Here is a 20,311-nt window from a genome sequence, read left to right on the forward strand (position 1 = left end):
ATGCTTACTGCCACTTGGGCTTGAACTCGAGTCTCCAGTCGTACAGCCCTCTTCTTTTCTTCTTCACTGCACCACAGAGCATTCACCCACCCAAAAAATACAATCACTTCCAACACAGCTTCGTTGTGGTGCATTTGAAAATTATGCACACAAGCTTCACATCAAATGACCCCAATTAGAAAGAATCCTCTGAGGGTGAAGCTTTTGCCTCCTCTCTTAACCTAGTTACACAGAAAGTGTGTTCTCATCCAGTCAACCAGCAGACAGACCTTCTCTAATTAACCTCTGTCTCCCTGGTCTTTCTCTCCATCTTTCTTTCAACCATCTGCTAAAAATGTGAAACCCTGCACACAAGCACATGCAGAATATAAAGTTCAACCATCGGGCCGACCCATGCCCATTTACAAACAACACGTACAATAGAAACATAAAATCTGTGCTCAGAAGTTTATTAGTACTTACCTTCCGAAACCAAGACAAATGTTCTCTATGCAGTGTGTGAATGTTTATTTCACACCTGATCTGTTTAGTTCAACTAAAATAGACTTGAGTGCATTTTGTCATTTGATTTGGTTCATTTAGGCTGGGGTGAAAAAAAAAAGAAAAACCTATACTTGAAATTTGGTGCAGACCAAAAATGCTTGAAAAGATTCATGACGCATAATTGTCCAACTGAACTCATCTCCAACCTAAAAGCACCATTATCTTTATAGCGAAGGTTAACAGTGCTACAAAACTATTCAATCAGCAAGTGGCATTGGAAGTGTACCTCAAAGTCCTCAGCGAAACCTTGCATGTTGTTCTTGTAGAGCTCCATTATGTGTTTAACAAACTGCTTAACAGGGATGGCCTCCATGTCATCTGCAGGAGAAATATACAACATTATAACAGTCAGGAAAGTGTGGTTCATATCCTGCATTATCAGGGACTGTTTTTGTAGCCACTACGTTTTCCTGTTATGTCTATTATCACGCAAACCAAGTCATTTATCTTTGAGCATAGTTTTCTAATATCAAATAAGTAACCGATAGCATTTCTTAAAGAAGAAATAGAAAAACCAAAAGATTGGAAAATATATATATTTTTTTAACAGACTAACCTCTATCACAAACACCTATATTTGGTACTGTGAGCTTTTATAGGAGGCAGCATCTGTCTCATCTGAGCCAATTCAGACCCAAATCACACATGAGGGATTTTTGATAAGGCTGGTAAGCATCACACAGGGACAACAGTGCAAGGGACCCAGCTGTCATCCCTGCTGAAGCTGGCCAATGTCTTAACTAATACAGCCTTGCAGCTGGGGCCTGTGGGCTTCTTACTTGCCTCAGTGGTTACAGCATAGAGGTGAATTCTCATTTATTAATCTGGTCATTTATCAAAGTGTCTCTGTACCTCTGTATTACTGTCGAGAGACTCTCAATCAGTCTAATCAGTTCATCAGAATGGTTCTGGTTGAAAAGTGGCTTTAGGAGCTGGCAGTTGTAATAGACTCAGGTTGATTAGCCACATTTCTTTCCTGACAGGATATAAAACTGTACAGAGGCATGCTCACATGTATGCCTGAATGTCCTATGGCACTATTTCATACAATTAGAAATATACACCAACATCTATAAATATACACCAAGTGATAGGTAATGCAAACTGTGAGATCATAAAAGTCACAGTCATCATTTTCCAGCACATCACATTCAACTTACAGCAGTAAGAAAGAAAAAAAGGAAGAAAGAAAGAAAGAAAGAAAGAAAGAAAGAAAGAAAGAAAGAAAGAAAGAAAGAAAGAAAGAAAGAAAGAAAGAAAGAAAGAGAGAGAGAAAGAAAGAACAAAAGAAAGCAGATATGGGGCAGAGTGAATAGTAGCTTCAGCTGCACACTAAACTATGATATCACAGCCTTGAAATGTCCCTGAGCTTTAACCAACTGTGTGTGAAAGTAAAGTCAGAAATGGACAAGCTGCCCTGCACTGCTGCCTGGAACATTAAGGGCTGAGAAAAGCCAGTTCTACAACTTCTATTGAGCTGTTTCCAGAGTCATTCACATGCAAATGAACAGAAACTGCAAATGAAGACATCAAGGTAAAACAGGAATCCACTTGAAAACAGTTACAGGAACTGGAGCATCTACAACAATGGCTGCTTACATTTTTTAGCCAGATAAATTGCACCTTTAAACAAATTATGCATTACGTTTAGCAAACTAAATTGTTATTCTATTACGGCTCGCTGTTCACCTGTTATCCATCATTTTAAGTAAACTACTTAGAAGATTTATCTGTTACTTTTTGCTATCTGTTAACCATTTACACAATACCTTTAAGCTTACTGCTTCAGCTTCTTTTCTTGGCATGCTATCTAGTTTTTACACTCTTAAAAGTGTTTTTATATTACAGCTGACATAATATCCAACCTATCTTTTATTGAACTTGTACACCTTGTACAATATCATACCATACAGTATTATACATATATGCCTGTTTGAATCACCGATGTAGAAAACGGCAAAAAACATATTTTTAAACATCAGAAAGATTCATTTTCTAACCCAGTATAGGAACCATAGCTCACCTGGTATAGGGATGACCGGGATATTCTCATTGGCCACCACCCGTGGAGAGTTGCTCTCCTCCACATAGAAGTGAGCTGTCTGAAAAAATCTCCTACAGGGACAGAGATAGATAAGTACAGTGAATGTGGCAAAGTGAAACCACACACTATCAGCACAATTGATGCAGTAAAGTGTATTAGGGAGTTGTTATCCGGCTGTTCGCAGATCTGGTCTGTCAACATCAGCATACAAATGTGGAATAGAATGACAGCGGCAGAAAACTGCTAATGAAAACCCCAGAGTAGTTGGGACACAGCTGATCGCACACAGATAGACTGAGCGGCTCCTGGAAATGGTCTGAGCTGACTACAGGGAACAGGTAAACAACTGAAAGCGACACGCTGCAGCACAGTGCCAAGTTTAACTCTTAACACAAACCGAAGACAACTACTCCAAAGACTGATTCCCTCCACAGGGCCACTTTTAAGGGGTCCCACAATACTTTGAGGACAACAAAATCAACATGAAGGTGCATTTTCTGGAGAAAATACAAAAAAATAAAATAATAATCTAGCATTTACCGATGGATAAATCCTACTGCTTCAAAATCCAACATTTTACAACCCTTGTTGACAATTCCTCTCAAATTGTACACACATTTTACACAATCACCGCAGTTCACAGAATGCAGAACTGCAAGCAGCCATGATTAGAGAGGATACTGTGTGTGTGCGCGTGTATATATATGTATGTATTCATCTATCTATATATATATATATATATTGACAGAATAACTTCTCTCGGGATATTAAAGATTTTTGAAAAGGTCAGTTGTGTTCCTTTTAGGTCAATATATTCCAGATTCAAGACCTATTTCTCTACTTTAGGTACAAAAAAAATGTACAATTCTTACATGACTGAAAACAGTGAGTGAGTAATCTTTCATGGCCTGAGCAGCTTGCATATCCACCTTCTCCTCTCACACACAAGGTATACTAATGAACGCATATAAAACCCATTTTTCATTCCACTGCTAACATATGTCAGATTTAATCCTACCTGTACTTGATGCAGATGAGGGAGCAGATGCTAGTCATTCTCAAGGAGAGATGGAGTGAAATATAAAAAGGTGGCACTGCATTTAAAAGATGTAGGAAGTGAGAGAGAGACAGACAGAGAGAGAGAGAGAGTGTGTGTGTGTGTGTGTGTGAGTGAGTGAGTGAGTGAGAGAGAGAGAGAGAGAGAGAGAGAGAGAGAGAGAGAGAGAGAGAGAGAGAGAGAGAGAGAGAGAGAGAGAGAGAGAGAGGGGTGAAAAACAAATGGGGGAGGAGAGCTCCCCCCGGTTTGCATCATATCCTTTCAATCTATCTAATGGCTGTCTTTGAGTGCAGATGTGGTCCGGCTGCCCTCAACATCTTCTCCCTGACTCTTTCCATCAGCCTCAGAAGAATAGTTTGCTTTGAGGAAGCAGGAGCCGGGATGAAATGGGCTTTATGAATGGATTTCGGGTAAAAAAAAACTAAAATAAAAAAAAACTAGTGAGGCCAGCAGTTCAACACCAGTGTCAGCAGCTCTGAGTCACTAACAGGGGTTTGGATTTGTTCTCAGTTAAACATCTGTGTTTGGAATAAACACCTCCAGCCTCAGAGGCTTCCAGATGTGTACCGTAACTCCAGCAATTATTTCTGCTGTTGATAGGCTCATAACCTAAGATTAACCAAACCAGCAAAATGAACGAACTAAAGATAATTTGAGGGTATTAAGCTTTAATAGTTAAGTCCATTGGTGACTTATCTTTAAATGAGCATTTCCAAATCAAATGGATTGTGGCATTAAGTTGTTAATGACCAAAACATCTGCCACCAGAGAAACTCACCGGCTTTAATAGCTGCTCTGTCACCAAGAGAAACTACGCAGAGGATGAAGAATAAAGAGAGCGTGAATGGGTTGATTTTATCTTTCATCATGGCTTTTTCCCCCGGGGGAAACAGGCATTGTCTGTGAACTGTCTGAGTTGTCACAACAACAGCTGCCATGGCCATTTCTAGTCCCAAAGTTTCCCCAGCTTTTCTACTCGAATACCACAACTCTCAGTAATTCATCCATCAGCTGGATCCACGACAGTCACTCTTTTCCAACTGCATGTTTGGTACTGTTTATTACACTTCTATGGAGCTCATAGCCAGGCTTTTATTTATATCACACTCATATGATCTGCCACAGAAAGGTGCTATAAACATTTGCTGTCAAATCAAAATAATTCATAGATTTCATCAAACATTTGAAATATTATCAAAAAACAACAACATATAAACAAATAAAATCCCACGCAAGCAGCAGCAGTAAATATGCAAGGAACTAACTGAGGAAATGGTCCATAGTGCTATTTGTATCTCATTAACTATACGACGTGTGCTAGAGGCCTGGCCTGTGTAATTACTGGGGCTCGAATAGCGTGGCTGGAAATTAGCACAGCAGATGAAGACACAGCTGGGACCCGTGCTGGCACTGCAGAGCCTTCAGGTCTCCTGCCCCTCACCCAGGTGGATGATGGGCCTTATGTACAAAGTGCAGGCAAGGAAGCAGCCTTGCTGCCAGACTGGTTAGGAGTGATGCATGTGGATAAGACAAGACACAACCAAACCATATTGAGCAGACTGGAAAATCCAGATATGCATGTGGGACTGTCACTAACACAACATGTGAGTTTAAAAAAATACATGGGGATGAAGCCAGTGTGGGTGAGGGGCAGCACAGTGGTTTATACCTCTGACAAAGATAGCAGTGAGACCCTTATCAAGATGATGCCTCTGGACTGAGGTTATGTGAGGTAAACTGTTTCTCACCTCCAGTAGACCATCACGATCAGCAGCATGATGAGGCACAGCAGAGTGAGAGCGGACACCACCACCAAGGGGACAATCCACACCATCCTGCCCATCCCCGTCTGAGAAGTCCTTGTCACATTGGACAAGATGGTTCTGTCTGGAAGACAATACATGCACACATTACATGTAAAAACATATCTGCTAGTGCTTAAGTGCCTGTATAAAAAGTATTCTGATGGCTGATGGTTTTTGATCCAAGATAAAAATGTGGTGGAGCCCGTGTGTTGCTTACAGCTCTTTGATTTCACCCTCGAACAGACACCAACATTGTATTTCACACAGGGTCGCTACATATCTAAGGCTAAACATTTATCCACATTCATTCTATTATGTTCACAAAATGGTTTGTGACAACATGCTTGAGTTTAGTGAGGCCAGAAAACAAACATTGACAATATTCAGCCTATAGATGTAATATGGTAAAACACACACATCAAATGCTTGTGAAATCACAAAGAGAAAAAAAACAGAAAACCATTCGAGATGAAAATGACTTGAAGAATATAATGTTTTCAACCTAAAGTGTCAGATTCAGATGAGCACTGTTCCCTTTTTTTGTGCAAATAGTAACTTTGCAAAACACTGACTATGTCATGAATACTGTCTGCCTGATTACAGTTTTCAATCAATGTTTGCAAGACCTGCTATTTCTGACATTGTGATGGTGAAAACTGTGGTTAAAAAAAAAAGGCTTCATAAACACTCCCCCGTGAAACAAACTCTTTTGAAATACAGTAAAAAGAGTTCCTTGAGGCAGAGCCCCTCTGGCAAACACCCTATTTCTTCCTTCAGGCCTCTGTGCTTTAGTGACACAAAAGCCTGGAGCTTTGTCTCTGACTGAGATGGTAGGTAAGCAGTGTAGTTACTGTCTTAAATCAAGTTATTTGTTCTACTAAACTGGGCTCCACAACTGTTGGTAGTGTTTACAGTATTCTGCTTTGGAGAGACGTCCTGCCTAGTATGATAGCCGACAATAAAAGAACACGTCTTACTGATGGTTCAAAAGAACTTTTTCTGTTTGAAAGGGATTTATCAAAGTGTGCCATCTGTGTGAAAGAAAGAGGTCTGCTTACCGGTTTGGACAGAGAAAGGCCACACAATCTTCCCATCACTACTGATCTTTGGAGACGGCGTAGAGCTCTGGGGAATCTGCATCTCAGCACTGTCATTGCGGGGCTCCTGAGTGGAAACTGCATTTACATCTGTGGGTTTCTTCTCCATGTTGATCAAGCGGTCATCACCAGTGCTGGCAGGTACTGTGGTACCTCTAACTGTAGGTTTCCCTTCTCCTTTCTCTTTGGCTGTGGATGCGGGGGTGGGGATTAAAGGCTCTTTGGCCACAGTGCTGTTCCCTTGTTTTTCCTCATTATCAGGTGCAGTCTTGTTCTTTTTCTTCTTCTCATCCTCTCTGTGCTCCTGCTCTCCCTCCCTGTCACCCTCCTCCTCCTCCTCTTCACCCTCACGTGCAGCCTGATTCTCCTCATTTGGGTTGTCTGCCTCAGAGCCCTGAGGCCCCACCTGCTCAGTGCTGGACTTTGCGGGCTGGGAAGACTGACGTGTTGGGTTCTGAGTGGCTTGAGGCGCCTGTGTGGGCCAAACAGAACTGGGCAGAGAAGAGATGACCCCTCCACCAACGCCCAGGCCTGCCAACAAGGTGCTTGTCACGACTGATGCCACTGTGGCTTGGCTACCACTAGAGGACGGGCCCATCCCTGTTGCCATGGAGACAATGGAGAAGTGGATACCAGAGGACGTCCAAGTGGAGGAACCGGAGCTGATGGGAGCCATGTCTGCTGAGGATGCTGGTGAAATGGTGGGCTGGGGGAGACAGGCAGAGAAAAAGTGATTACCCAGCTGTACCACATGAATGTCACTAAAATGTTAATCAAATTTGACACTCCCATCTTCTGGTCAACTAACCATTCCAGTCTTCACAATGCGAGATCCTTCAAATATTCTTGTTGTATTAGCTGGAAAACAAAAGAGGGAGACGAAGCAAGCACTTATGAATCCATTATATGTGTATAATTTGTAGAAGGTACAAAGTTAAAATACATGATGCCTTAATAGCTGAAGGGTTTTGTACCTCTGAACAAAAGTGTTTGGCTAAAATCACTGCGCATGTCAAGCTGACATACTGCCTGCACTCTGAACAGGTATAGGATGTCAGGGGACACATTGGTGATGACAGCTTTCTGTAAGAGAAAAGAGACATAATTTAGCAAAAATATGGTAAATTAGAGTGAATTAGTAGTGAAAATACATTTCTACAGATGGATTGCTGTTAACTCAGTGTCTAAAATGAAAATTGATATACCATGTTACTGTTCCGTCAACAATCTATGACCCACAAGTTCGATGCTCTTTACAAACCTCATTTCCCATCTAATTTAATTGTGTTTTTCAGTATGCAGGTGGCTTTACGTATATTAAAATTGTCAGCGGAATGTGTGATTGCCTATGCTGTTGCAGAGCTAGTTAAAATAATTCAGATAAAAGTATCCCAAGATGGAAAGTGAAAATTGAAATGGAAATGAAGTGGGCGAAATAAGAAGGGCTGACAGCGGAGAGAGAGAAGTAGACAGAATACTGTCTGTCAGAGGAGACTGATGGACTGTATTAATAGAGTGTAAATACGCAGGCAGAGTACCACATGGACACAGTAATCCTTCTTTCAGTCAGCAATTGGAAACAAAAGTAAAATCATAATTGGTCCAAATGAAACATCAAGATATTTCATGATTACAAATAAATCATATTTTTACATGAATGCATTCTTTAAAAAAAGTCAATTCAAAAACTGTTAAAGACAACAAGTAACCTCACAAGCTAAACAAGTTTTAACAGTCAGATCATGGGTAATTCAACCTGAAGCTCAAATAAAGGTTTTAATAATATTTTAATATGTTCCAAAAAAATTTTTAACACCAAAGCATGTTTTTCCACAACATAGCAGTCATTATAGAGAATGTTCTGTCGTCCTGTATGTCATATAGAAGAATAGAGAAAATAAAGACTAGACTGTAGATATGTGACAGCTGTGCCAGAGGACCGCAGTGCCGGATGGTTGATAGAAAGCTAAAAGGTCAGTAAATGTTGCAGAATGATACCTGAACAACCAGCAGAAGGAGGTCGCAAGTGAAATGGTTTCAATTTTTAACATCAGAAATAACCATTATGGCAGGTTTCTTAACAAGCTGCAAGTGAGACACAAATGTTTGAGGAGTGTTAGAGTAAAATGAGCTGCAATAATCCAAAGGAGAAGAAATAAATATGAATCTGTCTTTAGCTGAAGATAGCACTAGTTTCACTTGTGAGGCAGCCCTTGACTGCAGAGGCATGATTGCACATTCATTTCAACTTGCTTGTCCTTCATATTTAAGCTTCAGTCACTAGATTCTAAGGTAAAGATCCCCTGCAGGCATGTTTTAGGACATACCGGATTAAGATAAACTGCATGGAATAATGATTCGTGTCTGAAATGTTTTTCCACAAAATAGTTAAATTACCTGGTTACAAATTCTCAAAATTCCATCTTCTCCTCTCTCCCAGAATCTATGAATATGTAAATCATGTAATTTTCAAAAGTGTAACTGCTGAACACAGCATGTCTCCTCAATCACTGAAAGGCCCTCCTACGTGTACATGCGAGTTGCATAATTGACCACAATTTGCGTCTAAACTAGCTGCAATTAAACAAAATCATCTTGTAGAATGTGACCAGATGAATGTAAAAATAGCTTTTAAGTGTCATACTCTCCACATACATCATTATGCACAGCAAAGGTGAAACATCAAAGTAAATCAAACACTCTCGAGTGGAGGGGGTTATTACCTTAAAGGATTAGCTAGCTCTTTCCTTCAGATCCGACCCCCTCTGTGCAGTTACCTACTCCAAGTAGGAGTTACTAGTGCAAAATTCCCCCATCAGCTTCCAAGCCTTTGACAATGACAACAGTGTCTATTGGAATGCATGGCCAGGCTGGGGGAAGTAGTGCCACGCGGGAACTGATCCCGGTGTCTGGACCAGTGGGTGAGTCTTTTGCCCCTGCACTGTTTATATCTAAAGAGGCAGTCATGCAGACTTTCAAGACAGCTGGGGGTCAGTGGGCTTTAAAAGAGATGCACAGTTGGGTGTTGGATTCCCACAAATGGAAAGGAATGTGACTGGGGAGAAGAATATATAGTGTGAAAAAGAACAGCCTTGTAGGTGCAGCCTCCTGCGGGGAGAAGATATCTTTCTGAAGACACACTGAATATTTGTGCTGGAAAGATTCAGTAAAAAGTGAAGTGGAAACTCAATGTTTAAGGCAGCTGAGCTTAATAATAAGATCAGTAGATCAGAGATCTAAGGGACTACACTTGCTCTGCATTTGTTACTCAAAGACGTTTGTGTTCAAAGAGCTGCCTCTGCTGCCTGAAAAACAGAACTGACGTTTTCAAATTACTATCGGTTTTTAAAATGGTGAAATGAAAGCACATGTATATTATTTAGTTTATTCCGCTTTTATTTGTCTTTACTTTTTGACCCTATTTCACTGATACCTGATAGAGACTGATTTAAATTTAAATGACTGCAAAAAGTAAACAAATAGAAGATAGAAAATGTTAAATCTTGAGAAAGGCCACAGGTGCACATTGCTCTTTCTACATGTATCAGTTTGACTCGTCAATGTCTGTGACAGGTCTACGTGTCTATTCTTAGACAGGTGAGTGACAAGGAAGTGTCTGGGCCCTCATATCAACCAACAGCCACATGCAGAGTTCATCTCAAGCTGTCACCACCTATACACACTGTCACTGATCCAGCCAACCTCTGATCCTGACAGATACATCTGAGGCTCTGTAAACCAATCAGAGCTGTTTAAACAACGGAGAGAAAATATTAAAATCAATTTCGAGAAAGAAAAAGATCTGAACAGCCCCGCTGTGGTCTGTTATGATAATCCTCACCATGCTCTGGTCCCCCGTCTTGGCGAAGGTCTTTTCATCAGCAACATCACGTTTCACCCAGCTGTAGGACACCATGTAACTGGTGATGGGTGGGTGGTAGACTGTCAGAGGGCGCGCCCAGCTCACCATCAATGCCGTCTGGTTCAGTGGCTGGATCTTCATGCTCACTGGGGCACTGCTGCACACTAGAAGACCAAAACGAAAATAAAGGGTATGAGAACAAGGCAGCATGAACAGATATATGACTAACAAGAAAAAGAACACAACAAAATAGCGGCGTCATTCTTTCTCAGACTGAATACAGCTGGTTGAAGATGGAGGGCTGTAATTGGGAGGACTGCTTGCTTGACCACATGTATTTGTGTCTGTTGGTGTGTGTGTGGGCAGAATATAGGTTTCCTTTTAACAAGCCTATTATTACTGACTCCTGCTGACTTGGCTCAAAGCCATCTCCACTTGACAAATCTCTAAAGGTGTGAGAAAATACAGTATCTCAATAACAAAAACACTCCTGAAGGCTTGACTGGGGTCAGACACAACCTCGGGTGTCAGTGTAGATTGTCAATCTGGACTCTTGAGCCTTCTTCATGCCAGAACACTGCAGGAAATTCCAGGCAGAATATCAAACAGCCAGGCAGAGTGCTAAATATGTGGTACAGATAATACAACAACACTGTGTCCATAATTAATTTGCAAATTAATCTGAGGAAGATTAAACAGTATGCATGAGGAGGATGAAAGAAAATCTGTGAATCAGCCTCAAGGTGGCAGTGCAGCCTGCAGCATGTATATTTACTCAGGGATCCATCAGTATGAGGAAGGGACAAACTGGACATGCTTCTCAGCACATCAGGGCAACAGCAATCAGGAACTAGTGTCAAATGATTATGTGCTCTCAGAGTTTCTGCCAAATTGAAATTGTCACCTCAGTTTTCCCCATTTACACAGTGAAGCTATGACGCAAATTAGGCACCGTGATATGTGAAAGCGAAAGAGGGAGACAGGGTGGGAGGGAATCAGTCAAAGGAACACAGGGGAAAAAACAATATGAAGAAAATCTTGGGGTGTTGATTAGCTGTGACAGGTGCGAAATGCATTATAACCTGTCGGATGTTCGCTGACAGCTTCAGCAGCTCAACAATCATTTAATAACAGCTGAAGATGTCACTCTGTTTTTAGTGTGTGCATCAGTACGTATCTGACAATCATCCTCCTTTTCACAATACAACACTGGTGTACTAGTAACCTTGACATCTAACCTCGGAACCATCTCATAAACTCCTGTTTTGCATCTTGCGATATAGTATTGCTGCAATTCTTATGTTTGTTAAAAAAAATTGAATATCTAGGCACATTTTTTTTTTTTTTTTACATGTGGTCTACTGATGAATAAACATGACGGCCATGATATGATCTACAGACATTATTCATTTTATGCAAACCTCATGGCACATTGGCTGGGAAATTAATCTGTGCTTTCTCTGAAATGGTTGCAGTAGGTTTTGTCAGTTTATCTCAGGTTCGAGTGAAAACTAAAACTTTGCACACTATTATTTACATAGTGAATATACCGAATCAAATGTACATAATGTTTTATCAGTGGAAAAATTCTCAACATGCTCGTGACTCGAAAAAAAATAAAATCATATTTATCTGTGTATATATGCACTGTAACCTCCCACAACTGGCATCATGGAAGTTCCACCTCAGTCTGCAATACCAGTCAGAGCAGAGCATGAATCTTTCTCCTGGCAGCTTCTACCATGAACGTGATGAATTGACTGTTGTCAATAAACAGCAGTTCCACTGCGTCTCGCTTCTAAAGGCTGTGCCGTATGTTTTAAAGCAGATGTGTGCAGAAATTGGAATTATGGAGAAACAGGAATTTCACTCAAAACACAAAGCAAGAAATGTGTCTGATTTCAACATAAACTGGTATTTTAAGAACTATGCAAGAAAAGGAAGTTATGTGTGTGAACACAGTGACAACCATACTTGTTTTTGTGATATTTGACTCTTGCTACAGCAACCACCACAGTCTCAACACTTAACAAACAATTTTAAACCTAATATTGTTGCTTTGATTAGTCAGCTGCCTGTTTGAAGAATTTTGCAATGAAAAAGCTAAACTTCCACTGGTTCCAACTGTACCACTGTAAGGTTGCTGCTTTTTTACCATTTCATTTCTCTGCACATTCAAACTTTTTAGTTTAGTGATGTAAATGACAACAAAAATAAGTTGAAGACATAACCTTGGACTAGAAAAAGCTTTGATGAGGATTTTTTTTTAAATTTGCTGACATTTTATGGGCAATCAATTAATTGAGAAAATAATCTACAAGCCAATTGATAATTAAAAAAAAAAGAAAAGTAATATCAGCAGTAACCAAATTAATTACATTTTAAACATAGGGTAGAGTAAATCAGAATTCAATAGAGCTGCTCCTTACACATGCAGACATACAGTAAGACTATATCTTGTCATTGCTATTGGACAAACAATGAATCTCCACCACACAAACGTATCCGCAATCTGTATTTTGAATCTAAAAGTCTGCATCTTTAACAAACAAACAACTATGAAAACCACAGCGATGAAACATTTAGTCAAGGTGCGGCCCTGGCTTTCACAACATTAACAAGCCATCATTTATTGTGCGTGGACAAAGATTTGCCCTATAACGCAACCTTGACAGATGTCGCCCTTGAAGAAAAGATGTACACTATTTATTCCCAGAGCCCACAATCACTTAGAGATTCTTATAACACAGAGAAATGGAAATGAAAGAAAGGAACAAAGAGAAAAGAAGCAAAAGGGAGGGGAAGCAGAAAAAAAATTGGACAGACACTGGTCTACATCCATTCTGCCGACCGACGTAATGCCACAAAAGCAATTTCACAACTTAATTTGTATGGGTCTATTTTAGCTTTGCCACATATTAATGATGATTGCTGATCAGTTCTGTGAGAGTGCTCCAACTTCATCACAAGCATTCTCAATCAATTCTCCCAGCCAGACACCCAACAACACCATTTTAAGGAGCAGCAGCCTTTCTCATTAGTTTCCATAGTTCCTGTACCGTTTTGTTACAGCAACAGCGGCAATATGCACACTTGAAAAACAGAAGGACAAACACAAGTATTCTGATCGATCCTTGCATGAGGTCTGTGCTTGGCAATAATATGTTCATTGAAAAATGAGTTGTAACATTGAGAGGATGTGCCAAGTTTTACCCAAAATCTCCTGAAATTTGAATTTTGACATATTTCTATCGTTTTTAACCACTAGACAATTTGCTCTGTCAGATACTACTACCTTGCTAAAAAAAGAGAAAAAAACAATGACTTTCTATGGTCCTACTATATTTACTGACTGACTAAATTAAGCTGGGTCCTATAAATGCATGCTGATCTCCTAAGCTTCCAGAATTGGCTCAGAAAACTCCAAAGACTATTGTTAGCTTAATTAATTAATTGTTAGCTAGTTAGATATCGCTAATAAAATCTACCAATCTGCCATATATATATTGATTAGCTTTGTATGGTGTGTGGCGTTCGCTTGTTTCTGACATAACCTTGGCCATCACAATGAATTTTGCAATACTAATCCAAACTTAACTGTTATATTAATGACTATGCCCTCAGTTTACAGCAAACTCTTTCTACTCCTAATAATTTAGGCCACAATTCACAAGAGCTTATGAAATAGTAAGCAATAATTATAATTACTGGAGCTCCCTGGGTTAAACTGATTTTGTTCTGTAGCACAAATGATAGAGAAAATGGGAAATTATACTGAAAACATAACTTACCTCTTGAAGCCTCAGTGCTTTGAGGGCTTCCCAGGATATCAGTCAAATCTTTCTGCCATGCGTCTTTTACGGCCGACTTAAAAACCTCCCTATTGTTCAGGTCCTGCAGGGGCCTGAAGTTATTCCTCAGGTACTCAACCGACTTGACATGGTCCTGTTGCTCCGTCGTAAAGATGGAGTAAAAAGCCTCCAGCTAGATGGAAAGAAACAGACAATAGCTATTAAAGGACATTTAAGTGCTAATGTTACTATACGTGTGTGTGTGTGTGTGTGTGTGTGTGTGTGTGTGTGTGTGTGTGTGTGTGTGTGTGTGTGTGTGTGTGTGTGTGTGTGTGTGTGTGTGTGTGTGTGTGTGAGTATGTGCATATGTTAAGTATAATATATAATGGAGGACTGTATTTGTAGTCACTTGCCAGTGGCTGAAGGTTCACAAGTGGAGAGCAGTATTTGCAAGAAACATTAACACCACAGGCACCAGCAGGCAACGACTTCACTCATCATCCTGGCTACCTACTGGACTGTAACTTCTCAATGGGGCAAATTTGTGGCCATTGATTGCCATGAATGATCTCCCGCCGTGTGCAGTAATGACTACACATTACAGATACTGTGGAATCAATGTGTCCTATGCGTGCTTGGAGAAATGAATTACGGGTTCATAAAATACTATCTGTGAGCGTCACAAACGCTGTAGAGGTGGTCAATATTCTTGCAGCAGAAGTCATTTCTGAACAAAAGATTTGTCTTCTTGCAAGTTGATAGAAATTCCACTGAGCCCTGCAATTTTTTACAGAACAGAATGCTCTGGGGGATATGCAGCTGGGTAACTCAAGGATTGTATGTATAAAAGATGCAGCGAAGGACTGTATGGGATCAGCAAAAAGCATGAGGCATGATTTGACATGTATTATCTCTCAGAATCACAAACAGCAAAAGCATTTGGAGGCAAAATGTAAAGCACATAGGTGAGTGCTTTTGTCACTGAACATACTTCATACTGTTACTGCAGTAATTAAAATGAATGACCATTTAAATAGATTAACTTGAACAACTGCAATACTATGATACCCAAGCATCAGGTAAAGCAGTATTTTATTTAAGAGCCTATAGTCGCTGTCTCAGACCAACAGCGTGAGATATGTAAAAGTGCTTCCTCACAATTACGACCATTCAAATGCCAGTAATTGGCTCCCTCTTCCTGCTTAATCCTCCTCTATATAGGCAGTCCCGGTTTCATATGCAGAGGAGCCAGAAAGGAACGAGGGAAAAAGGAAGAAGGAGGAAAGGAAGATGAGGGAGAAAGAAATGCATGTGCGTTGACACTGTGGGACAGCAAGTGATCCACAGACTGTGCACAAATGGGATCTGACTGTGCGTGGAGAACAAAGCTGTCTGTGTGCGCGTGTGTGTGTGTGTGTGTGTGTGTGTGTGTGTGTGTGTGTGTGTGTGTGTGTGTGTGTGTGTGTGTGTGTGTGTGTTGGGGGGCGGGTGTTGTGGGGTGGACGCACCTGTGGGTGGGACAAATATACGGGCCTGGAGAAGATGATCCACTCCACCACCTTGCTGCAGGGCGGAGTGGTCAGAGAGCCGGTGTATCGGTAGTAACTGTTCACCGACGATGGCAGCAGGTCCCTCAAAATGAATGACCTGAGGTTGGTCTCCTTTTCTGGGAAAAGCATCGGATCAAATCTTGTTAACACGTGGAGCACAGTGTGCTGACCAGCACAAAAATATCACATCTTTCACTCCTTAATGCTCGGCTAAAAACCCTGCATATCTTAAAGTTAAATGTACATCAACATTAACAAGGTTGTTTCATTTCACTCGCTCTGTGGCATTTGTATGGCTTTCCTGAAATCTCCACTAGTGGAATGGCATTAGTTAAAAGCCTCACCACTTGTTATCACTCTGGCCAGATCTCTGCACTCGGATGGGCTGAGAGAGGAGCAAAGGGAGGGGAGTCTGATAAAATGGCCAGCTCTGACAGCTGATCTGTGGCTGGGTGGTAGGGTGCTCTGTTCCGTGTAACAACTGCGGTATGGACCACAGGGTTTAAAACAGATCCCAATGATTACCAGATCTGTTCTATCCCCTGATCAGAACCAGACAAGGCAGTGCAGAGCAACAGAGCAACAAAACAACACAACCCCCCCCCCCCCAAAAAAAAGCAACATTTATCCACGAGAATATTATCTCTTGCAAATCTACTGTGTGGGTTACACAAGTGGGTTTGTTTTTTCCTTGAATTATGATGAGAAAAACCTAAATAAAGCAGCATTTTTGTCATATCTAATCTCTCACAGCTCATGACCTTATCTAAAAAGAAACAGAGTTTTGGGGTGTGGTTTGTATTTAGACTACTGAGGCACGGGAAGTCTCGCCCCATGCCTCATCTGTACTTGGAGTCAAATTCAGTATGCACAGCCTTTCTTCCCCCTGTCTTCAGACAGTGTACGTGCCCTATCGCTCATGGGCCGCCGAGATGCTGATGGATGGATGACTGTGGGATAACGAGCTCGTGGAAAACCAACCATCCTAACAGGGGAGGAGGCGAGGAGCATTTAGCAGCTAACAGGAAGAGAGTCCAAAAACCACCACACCCACACCAAGCTCTCTTTCTCCGGGAAATGAGATACTGTGGCGCTAACATGGTCATCTGTGCAGCTGTATAGCAGTTTTCAGTTTGGCAACCTGTCGTCATCAAGGGTATACAAGAAAATGAAAAGTAGACTTTAAAAATCTCTGATAAACAAATTTGAAAAAACAAGTTTAAAAAAAAGTGACCCATTTCCTGATTTTGAGGCCACAAACATTTTCTAGTGATCTTCAGTGGTGGCGAGTTTTTTCCCCGTAGACGTTTGCTTTAACAAGCAGCAAATAATTTCTTACCCCAGTGCATAATGCAAAATGTTATAACTTCACTAGCACACAATGTCCAACATCAAATTTCTATCTTAAGAAAGTACAGTTAAATTATAATGAGACTCAGTGCAGCACTACTCTTGTGAAACCAGCATGAGTACAGACCAATTACTCCAGAGTTCTATATATTCTCATACATTTTCATGTCCTTGTCAGTGCACGTTTGTGCTCACAAAAAGACCGTCAGTGGCAGGTTGTAAAACAAGCCATATGCGTCCGTGTCAACAGAGTTGTTGTGTCCCCATCTGCAGTAAAGGATTACACAGTTGTGCTAAAACATGTGCTTATGGACTGCATAATCCATGCATTCACTTACGGGCTACACAATCCATGCATCCAGAGAGGCCAGCCCAGCAGCAGTAATCTGAGACAATATGTAATGAGGAATTGTGACATGGCACACTACACAAGGCATTAATAGTTCAAAAGTGAATATGAGCCTTTGTAGGAGCCTCAGTCCATGAAAGCATATACATGTACGTCTGAGTGAAGCTAAAACAGAGGGTTGTCTTAATTGAGGCTCAGATGTAATTAATAGTTCCGTCTCTGTGAAGCTCCTTGGAGGTCTACTACTGTGGAGCTACACAAGTAAAGGAGAAGCAGTACCTGGCCATTTTTTTTCCTCCTTTTGAAGTTAAACTGTGCTCATATCTTGTGTTTATATTAATTTGGTAATTGAAAGAAAATGACACCCAATATTTAAGCAGATGAATACAAGACCACCAATATTTGTTTTATGGATGCGGGGAGGAGCACTATGTCTGCACTGTAAAAAGGGCTTTACCTATAGGTTCAACTAAAACAGCAGATGCAGCAGGGATTTTGTGAGGGTCAATTGCTTTTTAGAGATCAACTTAATTCCCACTGTGATGTTTTGTGATGAGAAGATTTTGGAATGACATAAAAATATATTTGCAGAAAAACAAAAGAATATCTATATGTTTATAGATTATGGACATGCACTCCCCAAATAAATATTATTGTTCTACATCAGAGGTCTCAAACCTTTTATCCCCCGAGATCTACTTCAAAATGAAAGTGTCCGAGCGCTACTCATGTTTAGTAACATTTATTCACATAGCTGCGTTCCATCAGCTGAATAAGCTTCTTTTATGTGAACAATAAAAAAAAATTATACTCATCATACACATTTTGAATCACAAAATCTGTAATAAAAATATTTAAAAAAAGGGTGGGGGAGGGTCAGTGCAAGAGTCTCTGCTGCTCAACTTCTGCTGCACTGACACGGTGTGAGGCAGACACGTGAAGGGAGCGAGGGGAGACTGTCCACCCGTTAATCAATCGCGTTGACAGCGTCTTTCTCTCGGATAGGTTAAAACATAAATGAATAAAAAAATGCTGAAATGGTTTGCCAACCAAATATACTTGGACGGCCATCAATATACCTGGACGGCCCACCCAAGTGAGTCTATGTATGGGAACCTCTGCATATTGTTCAAACCTCCCATGAATTACGAGCTACTGGTAGCTTGTGAGCGGGTTGGAGATCCCTGGTCTACATGAAACAGTTTATAAAGGGTTACTTTGATATTACTTACCATGATGAACTACTCCTTTCAATCCCTGGATGATGGGGTCCACAGCTGGATTGTCTTTTTGCCCCAGCTGCAGGAAATGTCAAGAGACAGCGGATTACAAAAGGGATTACGAGACCAATACAATAATCTAAATATAATACCAAAAGACCATCAATATGAACAGAAAAAAGGATATGGATATAAAAGAGCAACATCTTTACAATACAATATAATACCTAATACCATCTATTCTTATCGTGACGTTTAGAAGGATAGTTTTGGGTGAGATTATATCGGTTGATGCAGCTGTGTGGTCTTTTTCCAGTCCATGTACAATTTCTTATCTTGAACAGCAGTATACAATATAATTCATAATAATAATAACATTACACTTCAACCAGTTACCATGACATTATGTTTCTCATTAATGGTGAAACATAAATTATATTATATTTAGACTGTATAGGTGCACTCCCCAAATAAACAATATAATTCAAAACGGTTTGTCCGATCACAACTCTGCTTTCAATATGTTTACTTTTATTGTGCTTTTTGACACTAAATACATGTGATAGATCTGAAGGGTGTGTATCTTTCTGTCGCTGTTATACCGTATGTGCAGTGTGACCTCCAAAGCTATGTGGCCGCTAGCTGTCTGGGTGCAAGTACATTTGGCCGATGGATTTTCACCAGCTGTCATAAACAAGCCTATGATTTCTATGCATGTGAAGAGAATCTATAATAAATTTGCCACAAAAATTGCCATGTACATAGTGCAATGATTTGATATTTTGTTAAACAGTCGGATCTAGTTATTTTCTCCTGTTTCCAAATTTAAAGATTTAAAGCAAACTATAAATTATATTTCAACTACAACATATGCATTCAAGGTTGTGTTTTAAAAATGCTGCTGGAAAACCCTGTACAGTATCACCTGCTGTTAGGACTTAGGTTGTGGATATAGCATCTAAAATTGAAGTTTGATTGGTAACAGACTGCAGCGGGTCTCCTCACTGTGAGGAGTGATACACCAGTTTTGCAAACAGCAGCAGTAAGGCATAAGCCCAGCAGCAATACTGCAGCTACTGTACCTCATGGTAGGATGTGTCTCCATCTGGAGCCCAACAGTATTTGGACAGATTCACCCTTTTTTGCACTTCAGGCTATTCGCTTCAACACATTCAGATACTACATTAAAGTGCAAAGTAAGTCTGTGGCCCTTTTAACACAGAGTCCAAATTACGGGGTTTCAAAAGTAATATTTGTAAAGTATGTATATCATATTTTATGTGATAATTATCTAGTTTCAGACTTCATACCCCTTTAGAGAGTTTCTCTTGACGCACATTTTCTTATTAAAGGCAGTTAAAAACACTACAGATATCGGTAACGGCTTTAGATCAAACAAAAACATATGTGTTTGTCTGATATAATTTCCACTTGGGTATGAGGATCTCTTTCAATAATGTAAAATTTATGGACAAAGCAAGAGAAAAAAATGTTAGTGCACAGCTGCGAGACAACAAGATAAAGAGAATGCCTTTTCAAATGTAACAAGGCTCAAAAGAAAGAAATAATGACTAAAATAGCTCGATATCTGCTAAAGCACAGGTTAGGTGAGGACTCAATGCTTTTAAAACTCTTTCAGTTAA

General features: G+C 40.3%; 2 protein-coding genes across 2 annotated transcripts in view; one reads left to right on the forward strand and one right to left on the reverse strand.

The window, feature by feature from the left end:
• The window catches only part of LOC138616434 (sodium- and chloride-dependent GABA transporter 2-like), a 318,896-nt gene that overhangs the window by 146,502 nt on the left and 152,083 nt on the right, over positions 1-20,311 (forward strand). The window lies entirely within an intron of this gene.
• The window catches only part of ca16b (carbonic anhydrase XVI b), a 94,900-nt gene that overhangs the window by 10,025 nt on the left and 64,564 nt on the right, over positions 1-20,311 (reverse strand). The window contains exons 6-15 of the mRNA XM_069690667.1: positions 18,681-18,747; positions 15,708-15,865; positions 14,200-14,392; positions 10,388-10,572; positions 7,521-7,629; positions 7,355-7,404; positions 6,508-7,252; positions 5,393-5,531; positions 2,567-2,658; positions 770-861 (exon numbers count right to left, since the gene is read on the reverse strand). Coding sequence (XP_069546768.1) covers positions 770-861; positions 2,567-2,658; positions 5,393-5,531; positions 6,508-7,252; positions 7,355-7,404; positions 7,521-7,629; positions 10,388-10,572; positions 14,200-14,392; positions 15,708-15,865; positions 18,681-18,747 — 1,830 coding nt within the window. The remainder of the gene's footprint in view (positions 1-769; positions 862-2,566; positions 2,659-5,392; positions 5,532-6,507; positions 7,253-7,354; positions 7,405-7,520; positions 7,630-10,387; positions 10,573-14,199; positions 14,393-15,707; positions 15,866-18,680; positions 18,748-20,311) is intronic.

Source organism: Brachyistius frenatus, unplaced genomic scaffold (genome assembly GCF_029030835.1).
Source record: "Brachyistius frenatus isolate BFR_SWC_R1_liver_20210118 unplaced genomic scaffold, ASM2903083v1 Contig_10, whole genome shotgun sequence".
In the NCBI taxonomy this organism is placed as follows: Eukaryota; Metazoa; Chordata; class Actinopteri; family Embiotocidae; genus Brachyistius; species Brachyistius frenatus.